The sequence below is a fragment of the Lagopus muta genome, chromosome 3 (assembly GCF_023343835.1).
Source record: "Lagopus muta isolate bLagMut1 chromosome 3, bLagMut1 primary, whole genome shotgun sequence".
NCBI lineage: Eukaryota > Metazoa > Chordata > Aves > Galliformes > Phasianidae > Lagopus > Lagopus muta.
In genome coordinates this window covers 86,574,663-86,595,645 of record NC_064435.1, presented here as the reverse complement: position 1 = coordinate 86,595,645, position 20,983 = coordinate 86,574,663, and the positions used below count along the sequence as shown (strand labels likewise).

General features: G+C 38.1%; 1 protein-coding gene across 8 annotated transcripts in view; it reads left to right on the top strand.

Annotated features, from left to right (window-relative positions):
* KIF13A (kinesin family member 13A) overlaps positions 1-20,983 on the top strand; it is a 113,470-nt gene that overhangs the window by 79,623 nt on the left and 12,864 nt on the right. For 4 of the 8 annotated variants that reach the window (XM_048940386.1, XM_048940383.1, XM_048940382.1 and 1 more), the window contains 21 exons: positions 2,709-2,871; positions 3,675-3,815; positions 5,254-5,403; positions 5,672-5,836; positions 6,477-6,650; positions 7,146-7,297; positions 7,413-7,545; positions 7,661-7,807; positions 8,711-8,749; positions 10,050-10,149; positions 10,243-10,369; positions 11,401-11,456; positions 12,612-12,736; positions 13,437-13,613; positions 14,584-14,676; positions 15,328-15,480; positions 16,947-17,024; positions 17,558-17,605; positions 18,062-18,173; positions 19,084-19,235; positions 19,752-19,856. In XM_048940386.1, the coding sequence (XP_048796343.1) occupies positions 2,709-2,871; positions 3,675-3,815; positions 5,254-5,403; positions 5,672-5,836; positions 6,477-6,650; positions 7,146-7,297; positions 7,413-7,545; positions 7,661-7,807; positions 8,711-8,749; positions 10,050-10,149; positions 10,243-10,369; positions 11,401-11,456; positions 12,612-12,736; positions 13,437-13,613; positions 14,584-14,676; positions 15,328-15,480; positions 16,947-17,024; positions 17,558-17,605; positions 18,062-18,173; positions 19,084-19,235; positions 19,752-19,856 (2,590 nt within the window). The remainder of the gene's footprint in view (positions 1-2,708; positions 2,872-3,674; positions 3,816-5,253; positions 5,404-5,671; positions 5,837-6,476; positions 6,651-7,145; positions 7,298-7,412; positions 7,546-7,660; positions 7,808-8,710; positions 8,750-10,049; positions 10,150-10,242; positions 10,370-11,400; positions 11,457-12,611; positions 12,737-13,436; positions 13,614-14,583; positions 14,677-15,327; positions 15,481-16,946; positions 17,025-17,557; positions 17,606-18,061; positions 18,174-19,083; positions 19,236-19,751; positions 19,857-20,983) is intronic. The other 4 variants (XM_048940388.1, XM_048940385.1, XM_048940384.1 and 1 more) reach the window with 3 other exon arrangements.

The window sequence follows — 20,983 nt, the reverse complement described above, 5'->3', positions numbered from 1 at the left end:
GTAATTTCTGCCAAGTTTGGCTTGGAAAAAAAAAGCAGTCTGTTCACACGCTCAGCCATGATGCCTAAAATGTTTTCCATGGCAAGCTTAGGGAGAACGGTTGCTCTGTTTTAACTTCAGTTAAAATAATTGTTTGCCTCTGTAAGAGCTAAAAACAGAATTGTTGTATGGTGAACTGAATGTAAAGTATTGCAGAGTCACAGTTGTGATTTGCAGGCTGTTTTAGTGTTGCAGAGGAGCGTGAAATAAAGAACACTCTGAATCACTGCTGTTTAATATCGAACACAGCAATGCAATCAAGATATCATTGATAACCCACTTCAGTTGCAGAGTTGAGAAGTGGGCTTATGGGCAAAGGAAACAATATCTCTAAGAGATGCAACAGAAAGGAGGGAGCAGCAGGAAAAAAAAAACATTCTTGTCCCTGAGAGTCAGAAAGATAAAACTGTAATTGATAGTCTAAAAATTAACCAAACACTATAACCACAATGACATAAAAATGAAAATCTGGAGTGGTATCAGGGCTGAGTGTTTGGCCAGGCTTCTCAGTATTTGCTAGAAGATCTGGTGGGGGGGGGGGGGGAAAGGTGAGCTTTGAACAAGTGTTTTGGCTGTGGACTTCATGTATTTCTTCTGTAAAAGTATGGCAACAAAGCCTTGTAGAGGTTATTCACCAGCCAACTGGCCAGAGGGCAAGAAATGCAGCAAACATGAGAAGACTCAGTGCAAAGAACACGAGGAAGACCAAATGTCTGGGTTGCATAGGGTTTGGTTAATGCTGTTTTGGCTGTCATGCTGTTGCTAATAGAGCTGAACCCTACTGGATCAGCCAGCGGAAGGAATTTGATAAGCATCAGATGTGGGCACATGGTTGTGTCTGTCAGATCAGCTAGAATACATTACGCAGAGTTTATTCTAGCTTTATGCTGACTGTGGGAGGACAGATGATACCTGATACAGTGCTAAAACCCCTTGGTGCAAAGTAAATCCATTGTAACTTTGAACAGATTTATCTGTTGGGTGACTGGTGGTGGTGTACTGGAGCAGGGCTTTTGTTTGTTCTGAGTCAGCGTTCTGTATCTGGCACTGAGAACCCAAGAGACTTGCAGTGACACTTTGTGAGTGTGAGATTTGAAGGTTTCTCTAGTGCTTTGCTTAAGCAAGTGTTTGATTATTTCGTGTTCAGTGGATGTTTGCTGTGGCTAACACACTGACAAAGCTTGTCATGTTTTTTGTGTAGCAAAAATTAAGAAAGGCCATCTGAAGCATGTTTTAGCTAAGTTTCTGGAAGAATGACGTCATAGCAGCAGAAAAACAGAACTGCCATAAGAAAATAAGAGCTACCCATAATAGTTGCTTGAACTGCCTTTACTGCTTGTAAGTCTCCTTACAGTCTTAAACCATCTCTCTCAAAGATGTAGCAAAGATAAGGATGGTATGGGAGCAACCCAAAAAGCTAGCCAGATGCAGGTTCCTGAGTGAAGGAAGGGACTGACTGTAGGTGAATGCTATGGCTCCTAAAGCACTTGCAGATCAAAACAGTCTTCTTCTCAGATGGGATAGCTGTCTTGCAGTGGTTGCAGGTGTAACAGGCTCTCAGCATGAAGTACTGCTTAACGAGTAATTCTTCACTGGGCCTTCATTTTCTGGGTGAATCCAAAATTAGAGCAGTCTGTGGGATGTGTCACTCCAGTGGGCCAGAGTTGCTCACCTCATCTTTATAGCCAGACTAACAGAAGCAGGAGAGAAATTTTCCATGTAACACCAGGAGTATATGTGGAGAAAGTGGACTTCAACTGTACATAGCAACTATTTAAGTTCCAGCAAAATCCACCACTGCTGCAAGCTCAGTCCATTAGAGGTGAGAGAGACAAAGCAGCATGTTTTAGCGTGTTGAAGGCTCTAAAAAATGCAGTCCTATGTGCTGATGCTGTTTGTACTTTGTCACCTTGATACAGTAGCAGTGAAGTGTCAGAGTGCAGTGTAAGCTGGAAATTCATACCAGGGAGTGTTGGTCAGTGAAAATCTGAAGTTTGATTGTGAGTTTTTTGCAGAAGGTGGTGGGACACCGTAAGTTCTGTTGGGGTTACAAGGAAGGCAGGAAGGGGATCTTCCCATTTACTCAAAGGATGGTTGTGATACTTCTGAAAAGCAAGTTAAAAATAATACTCCCAGGTATATATGCATTTGAGGTTGCTTCAATATATGCAGGATAATCCAAGAGTCTGTAGAATTGCAAAGCCCTGACTGTAATGTAAAGCTTTGACCTGCAGTGATGTCAGATTCCAATGTCACAATATGAGGAAGAACAGTTTTTATTAAGATGAAGTATTACATGTTGGGACTGGTAGTTTCTGTGGGACTTGACTACAGATTAGAGGCAAAGACAACTGCAATTATTTCATTTCTTGAAAGAATACCCCTAGGGCTCTTAACAAATTATCACTGTAACATCTGTCATAGTATTGTGCCCTTTTTATTTGGGCATTGCTGTGCTAGACTTATCTCTACAATAATGTATTTGTTTATGTGATCACTGTTCTTCCTTCATAAAATTGTCCAACAGTTCCAAGTTTGCTGACGTAGTGCAGTATGGCATTTCTCCTTAAACTTGTTTCAGAAAATTCTTTGTTAGTACCTCTATTTGCAGCTTTCCAATAATAGAAATAGGCTTCTGTGTATTTTTCATGTTCCCTACTGCACCACAGGGATGAATTGTTTCGACAGAGCCTGGCTAAACTTCGAGAGCAGATAGTGAAAGCAAATACGCTGGTGAGAGAAGCAAACTTCTTAGCAGAAGAAATGAGTAAGCTGACGGATTATCAAGTAACACTTCAAATCCCTGCTGAAAACCTCAGTGCCAACAAAAAGGTAACAGCATAATAATAGAAAAAAGTGCTGGAAAATGGAATAGTTTTATTCCTAATAAAAAAAACATAGATGTATTTAACATTCATCTTCAACTTAAGGCCATAAAATTTTATTTTTGTTAGATAATGTGTAGACAAAACATAGATGCTACCTGACTGTAATATACTGAAAGTGATGTACTGAAAGGCTGGATGTTGTGTTGAGGGACATGGTTTAGTGGGAGCTATTGGGAATAGGTGAACGGTTGGACTGGATGAGCTTTTAGGTCTTTTCCAACCTTGGTGATTCTATGATTCTATGATTGATATAAAAATGACACACAATGTTAAGTATGGCTCTTAGTGTTCTTTCAAGTGTGTGACAAAGGTATATGAATGTGGTTTGTGACCAGACATTTCTGTTCTGCTGCTATACAACCTGAGTAAAGTGCTGCATTTTAGTTGTTTGCAAAAATGTTCCATTTTGTTTAAGATCCCTGTAACTTTTTCAGAAGTGCTTTCCTGTTGTGGTGTTGCTGTAAATATAATGGTAGCAATTAAAATAGTACTCTCATAAGTTATTTGACTGAGATTTCTTAATGGTACTGTGTAAATAGAAGTTGTTTAAGAAGAAGAGAAGGTCTGAGTCTTCAGAGATGTGTAAGGATATGCTGTGTTAGAGGACAGAGATGGTATGGCTGGCATGCAGAGGAAGCTGTATATTGTCTATTTTATTCCTTTTTAGGAGAACAATTTGAGTGAAAGGTTAAACTACTCACAATCATGTACTGTTCCTACAGTTATTTTTTTTTTCTTCTGGCTTAGAGGGGTGCAATAGTGAGTGAGCCTGCTATTCAAGTGAGAAGAAAAGGAAAGGCTACTCAGGTGTGGACTATTGAGAAACTGGAGAACAAATTGATTGACATGAGAGATCTCTATCAAGAGTGGAAGGAGAAAATTCCTGAGGTATGAAATATTTATTTTTGAAAGCAATCACTGATTGTTTTCTTCTAATGCCTTTCAGTATGTTGCATGAGTGAAGTGCAGTGACTTAGTGTATGAAAAAGTGTAGTACTGTGGTGCAGAAAGAAACAACTGAGAACAAAATGTCCACGCAGAGTGAAAAATAGATATGTCTTACCCTTGTTTACATTCTCAGATACGGTTGTGCTAAGCTGAGTGACTGACTCATGACAGCACTTAAGGCTTACGTTTACCTTCCATTATACAAATGCCATGCAGATAGGCATTAAGTCTGAATGGAAACAGCAAGCTACACTTGAAATAGTGATTAAACATTGGTCAGTATCAAAAGTAGCTAGGATGACTAGAGTGCCCATGCTGCTTAATTACATTTCAAGTGCAGAACACGTCAGTTGGATAGAACTTGATCTTAAAATGATAAATATGCTGTAATTTTGGTTATATATCCTCTAGCCTTAAAACAGTGAAAAAATCAATTAAGATTAGGCAGAATGCATCAGTATCTCCGTGAGAACCAAGTGATGTTTCCTGAGAATCTAAGTAGCAGATCAGATTTAGAAATGAGTGTAGGACTTGTTAAAAACTTGTTGGTTTACATCAGAGGTGCATCTTACTGTCATATGGCCAATATGGAGCACTATATGAATTATTTGTAACAAGAATCATTCCCAAATATGCTTAAACAGCTGTTGTGCTTTTGTTCCCTGCCTTCTACAAGACGATGGGAATCTCTAAAATCATAATACAGGGGATGCCAAGACTTCATCAGTGCCCATTGAAGGCAACAATGATTTTGCTTACTTCACTAAGAACTGATAGTGCATTCTCTCAGTGTATCAACACGCTTTCCTGAGGCAGGATTATTCTTTCCACAACATATGTCATGCATAACGCATTTGCTGTATATGCTACATGGAAGCATGTAAGTCAAATGGAGACAAAAGAGGGGAAGAAAGGAAGGAGCTAACATGTCCACTGATGTGTGCATGTCATGCCAGGAATCTGCATAAATTCTTCATTGGCTGTTATGAGGTACTTGCATAGAAATTGCTGCAGATGTGATCTCACCTCTTGAGTAATCATAGTAGCAATTGTAGGCTTAAGTAGAATAATCCTGCAACTTCCCTTTTGCCCTAATAGTGGCTCCCAGCAGCCATAACAGCTCTTCGTCTTGAGAATTATTTGTGCTTTCATTTAAAAAGTAAAGGCATCCTTATGTTACTACTTACCATAGTAAAGAAAGGGTTGTATGTCTCATCTCAAAGATGTCATTTTACATTTCCCTTTGTTTGTGTAAGAGGAAAGAGCAGAAATGTGGTAGTGACTTCATTTTTGTGCCATGATCTCGTATTGCTTGGTAATTCAATTTTGATTTCCATGCTTAAAGTTTTTGAAATACCTTTTGTGCTCTTTAAAACAGATAAGGAAGCTCATTGGCAAAAGAGGTGATCCTTTTTATGAAGCACAAGAAAATCACAACTTAATCGGTGTGGCGAACGTGTTTTTGGAGTGCCTTTTCTATGATGTTAAGCTGCAATACGCTGTGCCTATCATCAGCCAGCAGGGGGAGGTAACGTGAAATAGTGTCCTGATTCCTACCTGCATTTGTACCTATGTGGATCATGTTTGTTTGTTCTTAAAAAAAAAAAAGCTTAATAGTTCTGCATACAAACAACGTCTCTTCTTGTTTTGGCATTGTTGCTTCTCATGTCATAATTGCAAGCTGTTCAGTTCTAACATTCAGTGCTCATTAGCAGTCTCTGTATGCCTCCTACAGTAAGATTTCTACCATCTTTTCCTTTGCAAAGCATGGATTCTTGGTATTTTTCTTGCTTTAGGTTGCAGGACGATTGCATGTTGAAGTAATGCGAGTCACTGGGTCTGTCCCAGAACGTGTGGTAGAAGGAGATGACTCATCTGAGAACTCCAGTGAGAGTGGGAGTCTGGAAGTCATGGATAACAATGGAGAAATTATTCACAGAGCAAAAAAGCTCTCCTGCAGGGTAAGTGAGAGCACATGATGAATTTAACAGTTTCAGACCTTTGTAACTGTGTAGTCAGTCTTAACTACAAAACTATGTAAACAATTTCTTCCATTACATTTTATAAAGATAAAACAATTTTCTTAAAAGAGAGCAATTTCTCTTGGTTCCTGTTCAGTGCATGCCAGTCTCACTGGCCATGCTTGCCAGCGACTGAGCTGATCAGCATTAGTTTCTGCTGTATGTAGATCTATATAATAAATATTGACGTTGCAAGGGCTGTCTTTCATGGCAGACAGAAGGGGAAATACCTTTTCCATATATCAGCTTGCTGTGATTTGTTTGATTATCTAAAGTAGTATCAGTGGCTGGATTTCATTTCTTCTGTGAGAAAGTTCTTCACTCAAGGCTATTGTCTTCCTCAAAGAAAGTATGTGCATGGGTAGGCTAGTTAGATGCATGTAACTTTTCTCCTTGCACCTGCATTTCTGTATATGCAAAGTACAGATTTCCTGAGTAGGGTCATCTTTAAGAGGCAATCAGGGATATCCTTTCAAAAAATCTTGGTGGTTGATAATTTTTGTCTAAGTAGTTTCTTTTTAAGCAGTTTATAATTGAAGGAATAATGGCATTTATGAGTACATCCATCTTGTCTACTCAGGTAAAAATAAAAGAAGCAACCGGACTGCCACCTAATCTCTCCAACTTTGTCTTTTGTCAATACACATTTTGGGATCAGTGCGAGTCAACAGTAGCAGCACCAATTGTAGATCCAGATGTGCCTTCACCTCAGAGCAAAGATGCTCATTTTACAGTGACCTTCTCTCATTGTAGGGTAATTATTTTTAGCATGGAATAATATTATCAGAAGGATGGTATATTTGATTTAAGCTGTTTAGGATTTAAGTGTTGTTTTCCGTGGGGGAGGAAGGATGGAATCAAATCATATAACTAATGACTTTTGAAAACACTTGGGAGCACTATAATTTTTCTCTTCATCATCTCTTTGTAATGCAGTAAAATGGAAAATGCTCTTTTAAGTTCAGTTGTCATCTTCAGTGTGTACAGAGAAAACTATAATTTATATAAGGATATTTTGTACAGTTGTTTGATAAGCTCAGTAACATGAAAAGTCTTATTGTAACTGCAGTGGGGCTTGAATATAAATTTTCAAAGCATGATACTCAATATGCATGAGCAGGAAGCATGAGTTGCTGAAATGATTTGTTTCACAACTCTGTTGACCTGTCAAGCTTTATAATCTGAGCTTTTTTGAGGATTGCAATTATTTCATTTCAATGGTTGTAATGTGTGTTATTCTGATTTCTAGGACTACGTGGTGAATGTCACAGAGGAGTTTTTGGAGTTCATTTCAGAAGGAGCTCTTGCTATTGAGGTGTGGGGTCACAGATGTACAGGCAATGGCACCTCTGTTTGGGAAGTTGACTCTCTTCATGCTAAAACTAGGACACTGAGAGACAGGTATGAATTACGCATGGATGTTTTCATCAGCTTTCCAGAGGCTTTCCAATACCTGTGGTGCACTTAGCATATTTTGATGAGGCAACCATTAGTTTTTGTGGGTATGTCTTTTTAGGTGGAATGAAGTAACTCGAAGAATAGAAATGTGGATTTCCATACAAGAATTGAATGAGATGGGAGAATATACTGCAGTTGAACTCCATCAGGCAAAGGATGTAAACACGGGAGGGATTTTCCAGCTTAGGCAGGTATGTCTTTTTCCTTTATTGCCTTGCTCATACTTAAATTGATTCCTGATTTTATTCTTAGATTCCCTCTGTTTCTCTCTCCCTGTCTTTCTTTATCAATTACCTTCCTGTTCAGGGTCATTCTCGCAGAGTTCAGGTGACAGTGAAACCTGTACAACATTCAGGAACGTTGCCTCTCATGGTAGAAGCAATTCTTTCAGTCTCTATAGGTGGTGTGACTGCCAGATCAACCAAATTGCAAAGGGGCTTGGACAGCTATCAGGTAAGACAGTTACTTTTTTATGCATTGATTTATTTTCTTTTTACTTTGCTGTTTTAGATCCTGACTGAAAGTTCCAAAAGGGACCTTAGTTCACACACTGGTACATGATACATTATCTTGCTGTTTTAGATGTTTGAAGCTAATGTGAGTATAGGGTGCTGAAGCTGCTTCTTTTTTAGCTTGCTTGTAACTTAGTGTGTAAATGATGAAGAGCCAAGTATGATATCTGGATATATGCAAGACCACAGGCATATGGAATTTGTTTTCACTTTTGCAGCAGTGAAATTAATACAGATTAATGATTTGGTTAATTTCTCTCTCATGTATGAACGGTGCAAGTTGAAGAGTAAAAACATAAAAATGAGTAGGGATAATGTCTTACAGTGATATAACATTTATCTTTTTAAGCTGTTACTGAATGCAGCAGGTCTTAAGAAGTATAAATGACTTGCTGCTGCTGCCAGACAAATTCATATGGAAAGCAAAGCATTCTTTTAGTAGCAATAGCAAAGAACAATTGGAACAGGCCACCCAGGGAAGCATGGCACTTTCAGTCATTCAGAACCACAAGTAATTCTAACCTTAAGTATGGACAAAACTGTAAATGTGAGGTTTGGCTGTATGCTTGCTCCGTCCTTTTTCTGGTGCTGTATTCTATACATTCCTTTTTTTGCTAAATATAACTTCTAAAATCATGGCTGAGATGCTGTAGTCTGTAATGAAGAAAAAATTGATCCTCTCTGTTAGTAAGACTTTGGTTACTTGAATGTTGTAATTTTAACATTTTACAAGTTTGTTTGTGTCAAGAAATGTTTGCGCTCATGTTTGGGGGTATTTCTGTGATTTTTCTGTTGAAAAATGCATGTTCTTTTGTTTTTTACAAAATTTATTTTCTCCTACCAGAAGGAGGAGGATGATGGTGGTGATATGGATAGTTATCAGGTATTGATGCTGTTGCTGTCAATCCTGTGGCATGGGGCACAGCTAATGCTAATAGCCAACAGCTTTCAAATGAACAAGCATAGTGGTGCAAGCAAAAGCAGCTTTGAAATATATGCTATGCATTTAAGAGGCTACCTGGGCTATAAAACACTGCTATTTCAGTTCATCTAATGACTTTACACTCTTGCAGTGTGTTCTTTTCTCTATTGGCAGTCAGCTCTCCTAATGGGCTACAGGAATTGCTATGTGAATAAAAACTTAAACTTGAATTTAAAATGAAAATAGTTTCTATTGAGTATCATAAGGGGGGAAAAAAAAACCCTGCAGGTACAGAAATTCTTCTCAACCAAATTGCACAACAAATGGCTTTTTAATTTTGTTTTATAAAGAAAGCATCTTAACCTCTTGAGTTGTGCAGTTTTCTGAAATGCTTCTGAGAGCAAGTGGAGGGTGAGAGTCTGAGGAGTACAGAAGTTCAGTGAAGCAAACTTTCTATTTTCAAGCTTAGAAACCTTGAATGTGGCTCTTCTGTGATAAGTGAATGTAAGGCAGTCGAAGTTAAGAAAGCTTGAAAGAAGAATTGTTCAAAAGATGGCAAAGGCCAGAAGAAATGTCTAAAAATCTAAAGCACAGAAGAGATTTTACATAGAAGTCTTATTTTTAGTAGGCAGCTTTACAGAGGTAAAATAGTTTGGTGAGAATGCTGACATCCCATAAGATAATGTGTTAGACTTTACAGCAACCTCAGAAGTACCAATTAGGCACTAACTTCTTGCGGGCTGTTTATGTGCTTCCTGACAAATCACAGAGAAGAATGAGCCAGATTTTCTGTGATACCACAAAGCATGATTGCATGATGGGTTTTGTTTGCATGAGAAACCTTTTAATTGCGCTGATAGCAACTACTAGCAGTGGAATTTCGTGCAGATTTGAGGGTATACTGACCTATCTAATCTTCAGGAGAACTTACAATCAACTCATTATACCTGTTTTCATATTCCATGCACTATTACAAGGTTTAATTGCCACTTCTGTGAATAATAAGCCTATGGTGTATAATCCTGTTCAATAACTGAAATTATCATATTTTCTTTTTCTCCTTTTGGAACTTGAGATCTGAAAGCAAATTTCCATTCATGGGTGATGAGGTACTTAATTAGCATGCATGTTATTTGGGGGAAAAAAGTTTTCTGCATCATGCAAGCTGTTTAATATCAGTTCTGATGAAATTATCACAAGATTCACTGCCATTTGGTCTTAACCACAAAGTGTAATAACTTCCTTTTTTCTTCCATGTTAGGAAGAAGACTTAAACTGTGTACGAGAAAGATGGTCTGATGCACTGATAAAACGCAGAGAATACTTAGATGAGCAGATTCAAAAGATCAGCAATAAACAAGGTTTGAAGCTTAAAAACTCACTCATAAGTACTTTAGTCCCTGTTTCATCAACAACAAGAAGTGTCTTACATCATATAACCTCTTCCTCTGTAGAAAAATCTGAGGATGATATCGAACGAGAAGCTCGGCTCGTAGAACAGTGGGTCGGGCTGACAGAAGAAAGGAATGCAGTGTTTGTTCCAGCACCAGGCAGTGGGATCCCCGGTGCACCTGCAAATTGGTATGTTCAGAAAGAAACGTTGGAGTGGTGAGCTGCTTCTGTAGGAACATTGTGAACTTACAGGGTCAAAGTCTCAGGATGTTTTATAGCTTCCTACGTTTCCCTGTACTGCCACAAATTACACAGAGCTGGCATGAGCTCTGATGCTGGTTAACTTACTACATGAAGTAGTTTTGAGATAGCTCTGAAGGTTTGAACATCACCTCTGAATTTAAAAGTATTTTACTTCTTTGTTGTTTTAAATTCTGAAAGTTGACTCCCTTCAGCAAAAAAAAAAAAAAAAAAGGAATGTGTCTAAAATGAACTACAGAACATGATTTCATTGAGTTCAGGGTGTGGAAGGGAGATATTCTAATGTAAAAGATTGTTCTCTTATTTGATTCAAATTTCTACTAATGTATCTTTCACTTGAATTTGTGTTTTAAATAAGATCATTGGAACTAACCTTGGAAAAACTAAGAATGCATCAGGTTAAATTTGGGAAAGTGTGGACAAGAAATAACAAATCTAATCAAGTCTACGCTGATGTCCCTGATAATACCTAACTCTCTTATTCACTGGGTGAATAATGTAATGGTATTTTTTCCTCTCAAACTTAAGATATTTTTTTTTCCCTTATTCACCTGAAGTATACTGTGGTCATGTAGCTAGAAATGCATGTATTCTTATAAAGACTGTCTTGTCAGCAGTTACCTATTCATTTGTTTGAAAGGTTGCTAACCTTTATGTGTAAGATGACTGCAGCCAGTTAATTGTATAAGAAACAGTGGGATGTTTAGAACTGTCACCATTGTAACAATTGAAATGCACTGAAGTGTGTGCTTTAAGTTTTGGTAAAGCATTAGGTTTAGTTACATGTGGAGATAGGCAAAACACTGTCTGTGCAACACAGTCAATCAGATTCGCCATCAAAATGTTGACTGCTTTAGTCACTGATTACAGTTAATGAATCTTGCACAGAGATTGGTTTGCCCTAATTAGTTTTGACATGTGTTTGTCTTCCTTGTTGATAGCAGTTTGTTTTGTTCCAGGATTCCACCTGCTGGGATGGAAACACATATACCTGTCCTCTTCCTTGATTTGAATGGTATGCTGTAATGACAGATTTAAGATACTTGGGAAAATAATAAAATTTAGTTTCTAATGATGCACTGATAGGTGGAATAGTTCATCTTAAATATCTGAGAGAGTTCTGTCAATGGCAGTGTCTGGTATAGATTGCAGAATGTTCTTTCTTCTGATTACATATGTTGGAATAATTAAGCACAATTATTTTAAAATTAAGGTGCACATCAGGGAGCATATGAGTACAAGGATTGTTTTTTCAACAAAAGAAGCTGAGAAAGAGCAAGCTTAGTTTGAATGGAAGAAAAGAAAGAAACATTTTGTGTGCATTTCAATGTACAAATCCACAGGTCATAAGAACATTGGGGAATCTCCCAGCTGTTCCAGATCTGAGGTATCTGTAGAAGTTTAAACAGATGGTTTGATGAGGAGTGTGCTAGAATATCTAAGTGTTCTCCCTTTGAAAGCACTTAGTTTTAACTTTGAGAAGGCTATTGATATTTGTTCTCAGAACACAGACACACTTAAGCAGCAAGAGACTGGAGTTTGCACCATATTTAAGGACTGATTAGGGAGTAAGTCTGTAAGTATAAACTCTTAGACATGAAGTAGAGAAGGATCCACAAGCCCTGTTACATCCAGCACATCATTGTGCTCCTAGACATGTTTATAAAGGCAACACACTAATATCTTCTTTGAACACTGCTTTTGAAAAATTCCTTCATCAGTGCTCACAAGAAATGTTTTTGTTTTCCATTGTAAGCAGAGTTTAGCAGACAGAAGGCCAATAGAACACATGGATCATTGCACAACAGGTTTTTTTGTATTATAAAAAACCTAACTTTATCAATACTGCTGTTCTCAATCTGGATACATCAGAGCTGATTTAAATAAAGATGAGTTGTTTAGGTAAATTAGGAACTTTCTGGCTGGGTAAGTTCCTTTCATGAATACTGAGAAATAGATTGGAATTCTGTTTAGGCCATGTGAGGACATGTTCAGAAGGAATCTTAACTCAGTTTTACTTCCTATTTTGTATGCTTGAATTATTTTTGAGCTAATGCATGGTAAGATTAATCAGGACTAAATGTATTATGAAATTATTACAACTTTGCCTCTGTATATTAATATCCTTTGGTGCAAACCTGTTTCCTTCTTCGCACATTTGTTTCGTTAGCTGATGACCTCAGTGCCAATGAACAACTTATAGGTCCCCACGCATCAGGAGTTAACTCAATCCTACCAAAGGAGCATGGGAGTCCATTCTTTTATCTGCCAATCATAAAACACAGTGATGATGAGGTAAATTAAATTTCTTCTCTCCTCCCTTCGTCCTTTCTCTTGTGGGCTCTTTGATTTTTTTTCAGAGGAAACTGCTTCCTTTGTCTTCACCAGGCAAAGCTTAGTGATTAAATAAAGCTTTTTCTTTTGTAGTACATGATTCCTTCTTAAGTGCAATAAATTGGGAATTGTTGTAAATAAGAAATTCCAAAACATACCTGGAATCAGTCAACATGTGTGTCTTCCACTTTCTGTGCCTTCTCAAGCCAATACTTAACAGATCATTTGCAGAATAAATGGCGTGCTGAGATGCAGGAGACAGGGAAGGAAAAAGATTTTCTGCAATATGGGAACAAGTTTATCCTGTATAGAAAATTGTAACTTAATCTAACAAGTGGAAGCATTGTCATTGAATTCAATAAACTGTCAATAATGGTTTGTTTTTCTTCCTTCAGTTTTCCCCTCTGTGTTCCTCTGGTTGTAAACTTTCTTTTTGGGCAAGGATTTTGTGTTCCATCATGTTCTGTGATATCTTAACACCTATTTTTATGGTCCTTCTGATTTATTCCTATGAAAGGGTCATTTTACTTAATTTTGCTCAATGAATACTCACTGTCCTTTCACAGAAGTATTGTTTTACGCCATGTGAAATCATTGCAAATTACTTGTCAAAGTAATTGAGGCTGTGATTTTCCTTTTTCCGTGTGATTTCTCTGTGTAGGTTTCAGCCACTGCTGCCTGGGACTCTTCTGTCCATGATTCAGTGCATCTGAATAGAGTAACTCCTCAAAATGAGAGGATTTACTTAATAGTGAAGACTACTGTGCAGCTCAGCCATCCTGCTGCAATGGAACTGGTCTTACGGAAAAGGATTGCAGCCAATATTTATAACAAGCAGGTAATAAGTTCATATGTTATTACTAATTTTGTTTTATATCCCTGATTTTATGAATGTTTTCCTAGCTGCTTGCTTTGTTTTGCATGTCTCCTGTTCTTATGAAAGACAAATGAAAAACAGATTAGCACGGGTTGCAGTGATGCTGTGTTTGTCTGGTACAGCCCTTTGAGCTGTTTGTTTTTCCAACCTGATTTGGTTCACAGCATGGCAGATGCTACTTTTACAAAAACAACAAAAAAAGTAGCTTAGACAATGAGATGCTCTCTAAAATTGCATTGCTTTCTATTTCCCAGGCAACTGAGACCAAGAGCATATGTCAGAAATGCTTCAGATTTTGCAGTGGGAAGGGGAAGTGGAGTTGGGACACCAAGCAGCTGTTGTGCTACTAAATAACTTACTAATAGCTGAATTCCTCGCCTTTTTGTATTTGAGATATTTTCCCTTGCTACTTTCATTTGTCTAAAATGCCTTATGAGGTGGAAGTTAAGTTTACAGTTCATGACATAAAGGCTAACTAATCTGATAATGAAGCATACCAAGTCTGTGACTATAACCGTGAAAGCTGTGGTCACTGTCCCAGCTGTGGCTAGAAATCAGAGCTGTGCTTTGCTATAGCAAAAGGAATTTTCTGCTTTTTTAACAGGTGGCTGGCAAAATGAGTGTTAGCATATTAGAGACTTCCTACAGCCACAGTTTCTCAGTTACAGGTTATAACACAGGAACTGAGCTTCAGTGAAAAACAGGAGTAAGCTGTTACTATTTGAACTTTGCAGCATTTTATACTGAGCACAGGGCTGTGTCAAGTACTTTTAAGGACTGTGAATACTGAAAAGGAACTTTCTAAATCATTGTCCTGAAAATTGTGCTTATGTGGTAAATTAAATTTTTGCACTGCAACTTTTTTTTTTGGTCTTAAAGCACTGTAAGTAATCATTATCAAAGAAGTAACTGAAAATTACTTTATTTCTAGAGTTTTACCCAGAGCCTGAAAAGAAGAATATCCTTGAAAAATATATACTATGCCTGTGGAGTAACCTATGAAATAGTATCTAATATACCAAAGGTAAATTGCACCATGTTTCTCTGGCAAATTCACTGAAAGTAACAGAATGACCTATTGCAGTGAGCCCTGCTTTATTGATATGAGGCAGCTTGCCAAAGTGCATACCCTGTATCTCAATAGTGAGATCATTTCTACCTATCAACAGTAGAAAACTGAGGATTTTATTTTCTTACTGTGTAAACTGTGTTTTTGCATTATGAAATTGTATTAGCCACTACAGGGAAATACAGAGGCTACTCGAAAGGGAATTCATGTCAATGAAAACAGAAACAGCTGAGAAATTTATTTCAACAGGAATATAAACTGGTTTTTATATTACAAACTTGTAGAAATTGAAAATATATTCTAAAATTGATTTTAAAGGTAAACTGGACAAATGAAAACAAATAGTGTAGTCACCGTGTAATTGTTTTGTATGATAATACTTAGAATTTAAGTTCTAGAGAAGTTATGCAGAGAGTCTGAGGTTCAAGAAGGAAGTTGCATTTACTTCTTTTCAGCATCATTTACACGTGTTGAAAAGTCTTGGATTGTTGATTATCGTTACGATTACTGATTAAGATTAATTTCTGAATTGAGATTATGGGAGTCAACACCTTAGAAACAACACACTTCAATTTGAAAAGCTAAACAGTATAACTTGCAATTTAGGCTACAGAAGAAATTGAGGATCGTGAGACCTTAGCTCTGATGGCTGCAAGGAGTGAAAATGAGGGTACATCTGATGGGGAAACTTACATTGAGAAATACACACGTGGAGTACTGCAAGTGGAGAACATTTTGAGTCTTGAACGACTAAGGCAGGTAAGGAAAAGGCACTTAGGGCATTTTTTGAACTTTTTAAATTACAATTTAAGTAAAGGATGTGGGTGGTTTTTGTTTTAAAATAAGAGTTGCTTGTTTTTCAACTGAAGTGAGAACACTGAACAATGTGGGATAAATGTAAGACTGAGATACTCGTGTGAAATACAGGATTGCAGCAGAGGTGGATTAAGTAGAGTATGTTAGTGGTGTCATAGTCAGAAGCTGAACAGGCAAAAGCCAAAGTATGGATTTGGATTCCAGATAGAAGTTTTGGTGATTGTGTGTGCAAATTAAGATTTGCAAATGCAGGCCCTGTTTGTTGTCATTAGGCACACTGGGGGAAAAAAAGATTCTGGCTGAATTTCAGGGCCCAGTGTGTGGTGATCAGTGGCACAAGGCCTGCTTGCAGGCCAGTAACTAGCAGTTACCCTACAGATTGGTACTGGGCCTAGTTCTGTTTAACATCTGTATTAATGATCTGAATGGAGCGAACCCTCAGGAATTTTGCAGATGACACAAAACTACAGGGAGTGTTGATTATACCAAAGGGTTATGCTGCCATCCAGAGGGACTTTGACGTGATGGAGAAATGAGTAACAGGAATCTCATGAAGTTCAACAAGGAGAAGTGCAAAGTTCTGCTCCTGGAGAGGGACAAAGCACCAGGACGTGCTGGGGGCATCCAGCTGGAAAACAGTTTGACAGGAAAGAACCTGGAGTTCCCTCATGGACACCAAGTTGATCATGAGCCACCAAAGTGCCTTTGCAGCAAAGAAGGATAGTAGTATCCTGAGTTGCATTAGGCACTAGGTATTGCCAGCAAGTCAATGGAGGTGATCCTTCTCTTCTACTCAGCACTGGTGAAGCCACATCTGGAGTGCTGTGTCCAGTTCTTGGCTCCCCTGTGCACGAGAAACCCAGACATACTGGAGTGAATACAGCAAAGGGCCAAAATGTTAATGAAGGAACTGCAACATCTCTCCTGTGAGGAAAAGACAAAGTTAGGACGTCTCAGACTGCAGAAGGAAGGCTGGAGGGTGGGGTGGTAGATCATTTCATTCTATTTCAATCATTTCAGTAACTAGAACGAGGGTTCAAACACAGCAGAAGCAGACTCTTTTCAATGGTGCCAAGTGACAGGATAAGAGGCAATGGATGTTCTGTCTGTACATCAGGAAGCAATGCAGCAGTTCTTTGCTGTGTGAGTGCCTGAGCCATGGAATGGATTTGAAGAGTTTCCTCCTGTGGAGATAGTTAAAAGGCTTTTGGATGTTCCCTTAGGTAAGTGGCTGTAGGTAGGCAGCCACTTGAACTACTTGAACCCAGAGAGGTTGAACCATAAAATCACCAGAGATCTCTTCTGACCTCAATGATTCCGTGATTCTGTCCTGTTTGATTGCTTCTCATGAGGACGTTGTTTATCATTGATAACAGCACTATTTAAGTGGGATCTGTTCTTCTACATAGGCAGTTACAGTCAAAGAAGCACTCTCTACCAAAGCAAGAAACATCCGCAGAAGCATGAGCACACCAAATGTCCACAATGTAAGAACCTTTCTCCTCTGGTAAATTTGTGTGAACTGGGTGGAATGGTGTTGTCTGTGTACTGATGGAATACTTGCACAATGTGATATGGTAATGATTATTCTGAAATAGAGCTAGTCAACCTGTAGGAAGGTTGGCATGCATGAAAAAGTCAGTCATCCAATAGAAATCCCTGCTCACAGTTTTCCTTTCTGGAAGAAAGCAAGGGCAGAGGGAGAGTTGGTCAGAACTTTCCTCCTTGTATAAAGGTAATAGTCTGAGAAGAACTGTAGAATGATGGCTGCAGTTATTCACATTACTTTTTGTTTTTCACTTTGATGTAAAAGTCTCTTTTACTGCTTTTCATGGTGGAAGGGGTAGTTTCCATTTTGTGTGCATTTTATGCATTATTGTATCACCCACTCAGAGCAAATGTAGCTGTCCTTCTAAGTAATCTTATCTGAAAAGTTAGGACTAAATGTTCGGTGTCTCCTTAAGGTATCTTATAAATAAAAGGAATGCATTTTGTCATTCTGCCTCTTGGTGTCTTGTAGGTGTCCTGTAGCCGACTAGATCTTTCTGCCTGTGATGAAGATGATAAGGTATGTAAGTGTGAAGTTAAAAAAAAGTATGTTTACATAATATATGTAACAAATGCTAATTACATCCTATTTTGAATTAAACTCTTGTTCACCTCTGCTTTTTATATTAAAATTATAGAAAATGATATTTAAGAAGGAGAAAGATAGAGAAAACCTTAGAGAAAACAGAGTATTGATGGGAAAGTTCAACATCCACTGCCATACTGTTATCATCTGCCTCTGTCGTGGGCCAGCATAATAAAATAGGGATTACTTTTGGACCATCTCTCATTTTCAAAGAAAATCTAGTTGCTTCTGAATTATCCATCATTTTCAAGACAGAAAAATATCTTGAAGTCATAAAATTGATATATTTGAGATTTTAAAAAAAGAATAAAATGAGCTTTTGAGTTTACCTATTAACTTCTCCATGTTTTCCTGTATCAGCATGTATATTTATGTATTTTTGTTTCTTAGGGTTGGTCTGAAAGTCACCTAGATATGTCTGACTGTTCTTCCAGTTATCAGGATGTATCATGCTATGGTACTTTACCCAGGGAGTCACCACGCAAGAGCAAAGAGGGCAGCGGTGAGACTCTAAAGTATATGTGTAATGATTTTGCTTGTGGTTTTAATCACTGTGCTAGATTGGAAGTCAGATAAAAAACAGATAAAAATTTCTTCCTATTAAATTCTCAGTTCTTTTCTCCTACTTAAATGCTTTATCCAGCTTCTTGCTTTAGCAGCTTAACATAATCTGTGAATGGGGGGGAGAGAAATGTATGAAGATATTCAGGAAAATGTAAGAAATTGAGAGTGCTCAGAATCAAATACAAGACAAGATAAACATGGATCAAAACAGGGAGGAGAGAAAAGGGAAAGCTGCTGCGGATTTATGAATTTGACAATGAAGAGGCTTGTGTGAAAGTGGGAAGACTCCTTTTGCATGTTCTTTGCATTGTTTGGATATTTGTTCTTCCATGTCAGCAATCATAGATGTCTTATTTTCTTTAGGTTGAGTTGTAACCTGCTCTTCTTGGACAGGAAGCATTGGTAGAGCCAGTGCTTCCTTGCCCATAACTTTCTTTTTCATCAGCCTAGTTACACTGGCTTGGCTCCTGTGCAGAATTGCAGTGTTGTGGACAGAGAAAGATGAGGCACAGGAAGCAAAAAGCTGTCAGTTTGAGTTTCAGGGATGTTCCCACTTTTTATGACTGAGATAAAAAGAAAAAAAACCGGAGCCTCAGAATGGAAAGGGCAGATACTGCTGTTCTCCACTTTCCTTCTCTTTCTAGACAGCTCAGAGGAAAACAATCTGCCTTTGTAGAGCTCTGCACTATCTCATGCTTGAGTCAGTGGTTAAATACTAAAATACTGCCATTCTTTCTGCAGCCATCAATTTGCCAAATGCGCAGCTTAACCTTCTGTTGTTTTGAATGTTTGCTCTTGCAGTTAAGATATGAAGAACCAAAGTAGAACTTTTTTTTTTTGCCCCTTAGGTATCACGTCAGAGAATTCTCATGCTTTAATGGCCAGCCCCTTTAAAGCATTTTCTCCTCAGCCACCCAAGTTTTTCAAGCCCTTAATGCCAGTGAAAGAGGAGCATAAAAGGAAGACCCCACTTGAAAGTCGACCTCTGCTTAGTCAGGAGGTAATATGTGCAAGCTACCTTGTTCTTTGTGGAATCAACTAATTTTGCATTCTTGGCAAACTGATTGCCACATGCTTCTGTTCCAGTACAGTTTTGTAATTATTTGGTTAAAATTCATTATATTTGGTGGGTTTTTCATTGTTTATTTTTTTTACCTAAAGTATTGGGTTTGTTTCACTTCTTGGTAAGTATTCTCCTTTACTGCGTATTTCTACTTAAAAGTAACAATAACCTCCCTCCCCTTTTTTTTTTTTTTTTTTTTAAATTAATTCTATCTAGTTCTAGTGATTCTAGTAATTCTGTGGTGGTTAGAAGCCTGACTTTTATTCTTCATCATAAAACACTGTTGAGAAGAGTGCAAACACATGAGTCTTTCTGCCTGTTAACTTGAGATTTGGTGACACATGTGGCCACTATGAGCGTTTGGCTTTCGTTGTGTCTTAATGCTTTTCTGCCTCACATGCATATTTAGCCTTCGTGGTTTGTGTGATGTGTTGTGTGTCTTAACCTTTGCAGAGTATGCCTTCATCTCAGGTGCATTGTGCTGGCTGTGTTGTGCCTTCAGGAAGTAATGCCAACAGCATGCCTGTAGAAAGCAATAGCATACATGAGGAAAAGATTGTAAGTTCTGTACCAGCTTCTGTTACGAGGCCTGGTGGTGGGCTTAGGGCCCTTTGGTGGTGGGCTTTAGGTACTTCATGCTACTGCAGCAGGAAAAGAAGGAGTAATGTGGATACAATCACTTGTGATTATAACTAATAATTATAATGAGCACTTGCTTGCTTGGCTTACAAATGCAGTCTTCAATTGGAAATAATTGTTGGTGGGTTTTTGTTTGTTTTTTTTTAATTTATGTGATTCCTCTCGTGGGGAGGGTGGAAAATGGGAGGCTTCAGTTTTTACAGGGCACAAATAATCAAGTAAAGTGTAGCTTAGTGGATCACGTTGTTGTCACTCTAATATGCCTTGTATGTTATCCAGATTTTGTGACTATACCCCAGAGTAAATGGAATGATCCCATTTGGTGTAAGTAACTGCATTTAGGTGTGGGTACGCTATAAAAGCTTTATCTAATTGCCTGGTGTGGGATTAATATCACTAAAATAAGGTTGCTGCTCTTAATTAACCTGCAGCCTCTCTTCATCATAATTCAGGTGGTGCAATTAGGTGGAGGGTTTTTATTTTTCTATTCAGCTGTCAAATTGTTGTTTTCTCACTGCTGCTTCAACAAAACATGTATCATTTCTGCTTTATGAAGAACTTGGTTTTTGAGCTGTGGAAGATGGCTGTGAATATTTGCTCTAATCAGAGCTTTAGATTTAGCATTTGGAACCTTGAATTTATTTCTTTGAATAGTACTATGAGCAGTTATTCAAGGTTCTAGTGAGGGATTCCTGTTCAGCATTTTCGTTTCCTGCCACTTAGCCATGCTGTGAGAAAAATCACTTTTGGTTATTTCTAATGTAGATTGTTGCACTAAAGTCTCCTGGGAGAGTTCTGGTGCATGCTTTAGAAGCTTGGCTGCTGTTCCTGTGTTGCAGCTGTTTTCGTCTCCATCGTGTTACTTTTCCATAAGGAGGTGTGAGTCAGTATGTCAGCTGAGTCACGGACACAAATAGCATGAAAGGTATTTGGAAGGCAAAATCTTCCACTGAGTTGAAAAACATCCCATAGAACATAATCTGTTAGAAAATCTTCCATAGCAACATCAGGGCAATTGTGATCCCTTCAGTCAAAGCAGCCCATGC